This window comes from Neurospora hispaniola (genome assembly GCF_033458365.1).
Source record: "Neurospora hispaniola strain FGSC 10403 chromosome Unknown B0T23scaffold_1, whole genome shotgun sequence".
NCBI lineage: Eukaryota > Fungi > Ascomycota > Sordariomycetes > Sordariales > Sordariaceae > Neurospora > Neurospora hispaniola.
Window position 1 is genome coordinate 3,585,628 of NW_026944406.1, and position 7,206 is coordinate 3,592,833.

Here is a 7,206-nt window from a genome sequence, read left to right on the forward strand (position 1 = left end):
TATACGGATAATATGTGATATTTAGTAAGGTAAGCTGGTAGCCGAGATCATCTGTCTCTGCGTGTGAGCTGCGCGATGCCGAAAGGGGCAGCCACGACTCGTGATAAATGGCAGTCTGGCTTTTGATGACGGGTGGGAGAGGGGGGGCCGGGGGCCCGGAGAGGGAAGGAGCGGATTGGTCATCACCTACCTCCTCTCGAGAAAAGCTAGGGATCGGACCTGAGGCGCCTCCCGATAATCCTGTAATGAATTTCATGATGAGCGAGACACGCATAAGGAAGGATGGGTCTCAAGGGTTCAGAGTTACCTGCCAAGGCTCGCAAGACTCGACTAGATCAGCCACGGGCATCCGGGGAAAGAGCACTGAGACTAAAGAGGGTATTCCCATGATAATCAGTGGCGGGTCCAGACTAACGACAAGCGCATTATTTCCCCGGGTGCTGTGTAGTTTGGGGCTGTCTAGCCGTCCACCGCGAAGCATATGTGGACAATAAACATGGGCAGCATGTGGCAACTGGCATCGTCAGCCTCGCTGGCGGGCGAGTTGGAGAAGGATGGCCTGAAATGGGGGATGCCACGAGGTGCTGTTTAGTGGCGGAAGGGTACGATGATTGCACTCATACGGTACACGTCGACCAGACGTTGTAGATAAATTCCAAATGCCACTGTATTTCCCGAACGTATAAGCATACGAACAGAAGACCGGGAAGAGAAGGGATTGAGGGGGCATCTGGTCAAGTACCTAGGTACCCGTTCCAATGATCCTCGCATGGATGACTTTTGAATATCAATAGCTACCTGTGCTTATCATGTCGATTCTCGCCTCGCGCCGATGAAACTTATCATAGGGATGAGCACAGGGACGTAGGGGAGGTACCTCTAATGAGGCAAGTCAGACAATCCAAGATAACATCAGACGAAATCTGCTGGAGTTGCGCGCATGATCACTGTAAGCTTGACGATGGGGAAAGTCAATTGTGATAATGAGATGCAATCGTGTGTTATTTTTGTCGTCGTCGGTCGAAGCTAAAGCGAACGATATTGCGATATTGGCATCAACGGCGGATGGAGCACCGCACCTGCCTAATTTCAATTTTCAGCATGTTGGGTTATTTAAGATCCTTGGTACATATTTCCTACCGCGATTACGACAAAGAAAAGGTGCTGTAGCATGTCACGACGCATTTATTTCCACTACGTCATGAATGCACACTTTTCCCAGCTGATGCTGCTGGGTTAACACAGGAACATCTTGGCGGACGGGACGGGACTGAAACTGCGAAAGCCCTATAGCATTCGACGACCAAGCAGACACGGGCAGGCATCTTCTACGTAGTATACCTACCTACCTACGGAGCCTACCTATCTATCAAGTAGGCACTTGGAGAACCAGCTAATCACCTGGCCGTCTAATATGTATGGTTCCAGTTCTTCTGATTTTTTCCTCCCACAGTACTCTCTCTTGTCGAGCTGCCCCCTGGGACTTTCTCGTCGGGCAAAGGTTTGTAAAGTCGGTGGAAAGAGAAGAGAACTAAAAGGCTTGGTTGTAGGCTTGGCTTCCGCGCTGGGTTAATATAGGTGGTTTATGTACGTAACGATCTAGGGATGTAACGAAAGCTGTAATCCTCCCCTGTGCATAAGTTACGCGAGCACCGTTCAGGGATTCAATACGTAACGAAACTTACTCCGAAGTTTTCCTTTTCTTTCCTCCAGCTCTCAAAACGGAGGAGTGAAATTTTGCAGGCCACGAAATTTTACGTAGAGGTACTACGCACCCTATGGGCTCCGAGCTCCGTTCTTTTTGTTCCCGTCCACTGCACACCACTCACTGCGGAGCACTTACCTACTCCATCACTTTTCACTGAATGCCGGAGGTTGCCGTTCCGGACTGTGCTGAATTGACGCGGGCATTTTATGGGGGAAATGCTTGCCAGTTTCACGCATGCAAAGAGGAAGTGAAGCTGTCGGACCATTCTAATAGAAAAAGAAAGAAGAAAAAGTTCCAAGTTGCAGCTCCAAGCAGATATACCTGTCGATTGTAGGTAGTCTTAGACCCTAAACCTGCTGAACCTCCGAAACGCAGTCGCCTGCCCCACACGCCACCCACCAACCAGAGGGCGGGCACTCTTTTCTAGAAGGTTTTAGACTGAATAGACTCTACCTCTATCTTGATTAAGGTTGTTCTTTATCAGCAAAGAGACTTGACATTTGACGTTTAAAAAGCTTTGCTATAGACATGTAGAGAACAGTCGGTGCTACAGGCGATAAACAGCATGAGGCATAATCAAGTTGTTAATTCTATCACGACGTGGTGTATAACCAAGTTTAAAGTAAAGTCATCTGCTCTGTGCACAATAGCTGTTGCTATTCGCTTCGTTTGAGCCGTTTCATAGAGCATCTAGGAGGTAACTCAACCATGAACTGGTACTGGATGGTAACCAGTACACAAGCTGGCAAGATACCTCTAGGTATCTGGCTTCTAAGAGGTGATTCCTACCTTGATCATGTGTTTATCAACCGACATCGCCGTTTTCACGTGCATACCTGACTTGTTCAACGATCAAACCAGCAATTCTTTTGGTTGAAAAAACGTGCTTGTCGTCGATAGACAGACCGATGATTCATTCGTCTTTCAAGGAGCCTATTACAGTTAGGCCGTGTTCGTTCCGGCAGTAGTACAGTAACGGAAGCATCCTTTTGGTGGCAGAGAAGCTTTGGGTTAGGGTTAGAAGAGATCCCCTTACTGCACTACTGCCACAACGAACACGGCCTGAGCATTGATCGTTGAGTAATCGCCCGGCCGGCGCCGGACTTGTACCCGGTGCCCCCAGCGCATCCGTCCCTGCCGTCTTCCGATGAGCACAACACTGGTGGCAATAGTATGGTAGAAACGAGAAGCAGGTCGACCAAAGCAGTCTGCGGAGCGTATCAACATGCTGCAGTGTTTCCTCAAAGGGTCTCGTCAAGGTGGAATTTGCATGATCCATCAAAACAACTAATGATGTCAGGTAGTTACCCGTTGGATAGGTATGTAGTTTTCAGAGGAAAAGGCAAGGGTATATGACAAGGGGGGGAGGGCGGACGAAATTGGGACCGAGAAAAGTTACATTTTCTGCTTGAGTCAACGGGATAGCTCTTGGTTACAGTCGACATGAAAACGCTGACAGCTATTCCAATGTAGTGGAAGAAGTTCCGCTTGACACAGCTACCTTATATGTTCTCTTACACAAGCGATCTTCTTTGACTCAAATTGCCATCTCGTGGGGGGTAAAGGATGAAGTGAGAGAAGCTGTCGCGGTGCTGACTACTTTGCACCAGGTTCCCGCCCATCAGGCCATGTGCTATAGGCGTAGGATGATGAGGCAGTATCTAAAATTAACTCGGCCAAAATACTGTGAGAACCTAAGTTATGGCACCTCCCGCGAGACGGAGGGGACCTGGAGGTTCCATGTTATTGCTATCCAGATCGCCGGACTACTTAGGGGTAGTGGTGGTGAGCCTTCCTAAGTAGCTCTGGGCGCCAAGCTTCGATCCATACTACCCTTCCGAAATGACCCCCGCTCATCCCTCCTGTGGTTGATTTTCTGACTGAAGTTTGTGTTGCCTTGCAGAGTCGCAGTTTCTTTCAAACTCCTCGGATACGCCGACGCCAGAGGAACAGCGCGATCCCATCATCTCCAATCCTGGGGGGAGGTGGTTGATCAACAACTCCAGGTCCGAAGCCTAAGATACTGTGACGGTCGTGCCGAAGCTCTGCTCGATGCTCATGTTCCTCGGATAGCGTGTCCTATGTTGCCAATGGAGTCACTGAGACTCTAGCATCGCGTCAGCCCCGACGAAAACTCAAGAGAAACAAAAGCCTTCGCGATGTACGGTAGGGGACCATGTGCCGATACGGAATACTTCACTGCGTACTGCGAGTGAGCAAGCCCAGGAAACAAAACGCCATCGAATCAGGAACAGGGGCATCATCAGATGCAGCTGCAAGCTGCATATCATTTTAGAGATGCTGCACGTACCTCAGCGGGCGCTCCCGCCCCCTCACGGGCATCCATCCGGATCCCACTGCCCAAAGGAGCGCATGGACGGGTCCAGGGGCATGAAGGTTGCCCGTGCCTGCTTGTTGTTGTCGTGCCCCCCGTTTCCGGTATAGGGAAGGTCATTGTTGTTAAAACAGCGCTGAACCCTGTTACACGCCGTCCACGATGGCTGCATACCATCACCCGTAGTTATCTGCACTCAGCCGTCGTCCCTCGCTTAGGTAGGTAGCTTTGCAGGCCCGAGACCCCTCCTCACAAGTTGCAAACGGGCGGACATTTTCTCCCAACCCCGTTGGGCTGAGGCGATCACGAGTTCACGGTCGTTTGCTTTTGATTTCGCCGGAGCCTTCTGTGTGCCTGAAGGAAAGAGATCGATTGCAGCTGTTGTGTTCATGCAGTAGTGGCTCTTAGCGTCTCTCGTGAATAGAGTGGCTACCTAAGCGGCTAAGCACTCAAGAAAGGAAGAGAACAGAAGGCAATCAAATACAAATTTAGATTGATTGATTGGAACATCCATCCATATGAGGTACCGTAAGTCGAATAGCGCGGGAGGTAAAACAAAGAGAGTGAGAGGAACGCCGGCATGGGTGAGGACATTGTCGTCTTTTTTTTTTTCCTTCTTTTTTTTTCCTTTCTATCGTAAGGAATACTATTAATGTACAGTGATAGACATGATGAGTCGCAAAAGCAATCCATCTCTGGTAGGCACCTAGTAAGGTGTCTTCTGTTCGTCTGAAAACTCGCACAGTCTCGAGACTACTACATTCGCAACGGCAGAGTCACATGGCGGATCCATAAAACCCCACCTGTAACGACGGGATAGCCCGTCTCCTTCCCACAATGTTCTTGTTACTCTAGTGTAGTGGGTTGGGGGACAGTTGCTCTCAGATATGGGATGTAAGTGACGGTAGACAAAGTTGAGAGAGCTAGAGAGAGCATAGGAGATATGATACTTGTTCTTACACGGATGCCGAATATAGAGCGCGGTAGCAGTTAAGGCACCGAAGATCAAGGGAATATGGAATCAGAGTAGATCCAATATTAATCGAAGTAGTGCACACGGTCTCGCCATCGCACCTAAAAATGGGGTGCCGTGAGATAATCCGTAGGTAGACAAGGCTCGAAGACAGAAGCTGATTACATGTTTGGGGCAGGTGTAATTTCGCCTTGTCAAAGAAGGACACTCTGTATCTAGAAACGGACTAACGCGGGATCACTACAATGTAACCACCGAAGCACCTACAACAGACTTCCACATGGTGGAGAGATCATAACCATGTTTGGATTGTGCTTCTTGTCTTTCCGCCGTCTTGCTAGAACCTGTCTGCATCGCCAAAGTGTAAGTGAAGGCCCGGCGGTCTGGTATGGCTGGTTCGAAGACGAAGCTTCCATCGCCAGATCCAAGCGTAACAATGCCAAACATTATTGGCCCGGACAAGGAGTATCCGACATTCAGGAGATCTAGATCAGGGGTATCAATAGAATATTGATCACCTTTTCTAACAATAACGCAACGAGTGGGGAACTCGACGTTTAGGGGTTTAAGCGTTTTTGACAAAAACCAAACTGATATATCAGTTGTAGAAATTCCACAGCCAGCTTCTAGGTACTGGACGAAACAGTAATTCGTATATTACCATGCAATGTACTGTCTAACTAGCATGGCCGTTTCTGGATGACAGAGGCATAGCAGGTAACCCGGTTTGTTGTCAACGCCTTGTTTTTACTCCTCTTGTGAAGGGGTTTTCGTACAGGAGATCGGCCGACTTGAAACGCGCGTGGTCGTTGAATCAGTGCGGGGACGGCTGATCCTCATGGCAATCAATTAAACGGTCTTGTTGGGATTCGAAGGCATTCAACGCTCCACCACCGTGCGGAAGCCCAACTGGAAGTGTGTGACGCACAGTGACTGCCGAATTGTGCAGATACTTACCTACTAGCAAGAATATACCGCCTTCTTTTCTCTCTTTCTTTTTTGTTTGTTTCTCGTTTTCATTCGTGTCGTTTTTCACCGGCTACTGCACTTTCTAGGGCTACCGTAGATACTTGCGAGATTGGCAACCGTCAATTCCCTCTTTGGGCGCTGGGCAGAGCATATACTTTACAGGGCAAGCCCGATTCTATGCATTATCGAAACGCTCGCAAGTTGGAGTGGTGGGCAATGTCTTCGAGTGTTCACTAACTGAATGTGGACAGACACATCGGCTAGCATATGATGGCTTTACGGAGCGCCGCGTTCGGCCCTGCCCGCCGCTCAAAAGAGGAGATTGACGGTTGCTAATGTCGCGAGTATCTCTGGTATTGAAGTTTAGAGGCCTGTACTGTCTTGCCATCCGCTGCAAGTCATCCGCATGCTGGAACTTGCCAGTCTACGCCAATTGTTGAGTGGTACGCTAAGCTTGCCAGCCACGTCTGCCACATTGGCGCTCCGGCATGCAGGTGCTTTCCCCGATCCGCTAGATTGTGTTTGGGGAGGATGAATCTGACATCAAAGAAAACAAGCAGTAGTAGGGTTATTTCGGTCAATTGCGGTGTCTGGTATCCGAGTCGGTCTTGTCGCGGACCCGGAGCAAGGGGCAACCGACGACAGCCCAGTGAGTGCGGCGCCAACAATCGTGGTCCGATAGCAGGAGGTGTCGACATGCCGGCCGGTCGGCCGGGGGCGGCTGACTTTGTTAAGCGCCGTGCTTGACACCTCTGGCCTGGCATCAAACGGTGGCCACTCAGAACCCAGGCACTGATCATCGGTACTATCCGTCATACGTAGTTATTATCATTTGGATTCAAGGCTTGAAAGCGTCGAAAGTTGCGAGGCGTGCTTATCAAATTTGCGGCGTAAAGTTCACACGAGGCGCAGCATACTTCTTGGCATCTGAAGATAAATGGAAGTGCGGAATAGTTAGCACTCATGGCACGCTCCCGTAACGAACCAGTGCTGCGTCTCGTACTGGTTATTTGCTGGAAAATTGGGTTCGTGGTGCTCACCTAAACTTCGGCGTTCAGTCATGGCCTCATAAACCAACATTCTGGCGCTAAACACAAAAGCCAGAGGCTGCTGTAACAAAATGTCGGTGAGGCGGAAATGATCTGTATGTGTGAAGCTATCGGGTACCAACGGGCCACCGTCAGCCCTTGCATCGTGTATGTACGTACCCGGCAATTAAAT

The 7,206-nt window shown here is 49.7% G+C and overlaps 2 protein-coding genes across 2 annotated transcripts; one reads left to right on the forward strand and one right to left on the reverse strand.

Annotated features, from left to right (window-relative positions):
• B0T23DRAFT_21758 (uncharacterized protein) lies at positions 1 to 626 on the forward strand. The gene has a single exon (XM_062833672.1). The coding sequence runs from the start codon at positions 108 to 110 to the stop codon at positions 492 to 494; it is 387 nt and encodes a 128-aa protein (XP_062697252.1). The 5' UTR covers positions 1 to 107; the 3' UTR covers positions 495 to 626.
• A 5,409-nt stretch (positions 627 to 6,035) lies between these two features.
• B0T23DRAFT_370308 (uncharacterized protein) lies at positions 6,036 to 7,206 on the reverse strand. Its single transcript, XM_062836586.1, has 2 exons — positions 7,026 to 7,206; positions 6,036 to 6,912 (listed from the first exon to the last, which is right to left on the reverse strand). Exon 2 carries the CDS (start codon positions 6,783 to 6,785, stop codon positions 6,384 to 6,386), a length of 402 nt encoding a protein of 133 aa, XP_062697253.1. The 5' UTR covers positions 6,786 to 6,912; positions 7,026 to 7,206; the 3' UTR covers positions 6,036 to 6,383.

Excerpts from the sequence above, each read along its gene's own strand:
- B0T23DRAFT_21758 (XM_062833672.1), top strand. The coding sequence starts at position 108 with ATGGCAGTCTGGCTTTTGATGACGGGTGGGAGAGGGGGGGCCGGGGGC.
- B0T23DRAFT_370308 (XM_062836586.1), bottom strand. The coding sequence starts at position 6,785 with ATGATCAGTGCCTGGGTTCTGAGTGGCCACCGTTTGATGCCAGGCCAG.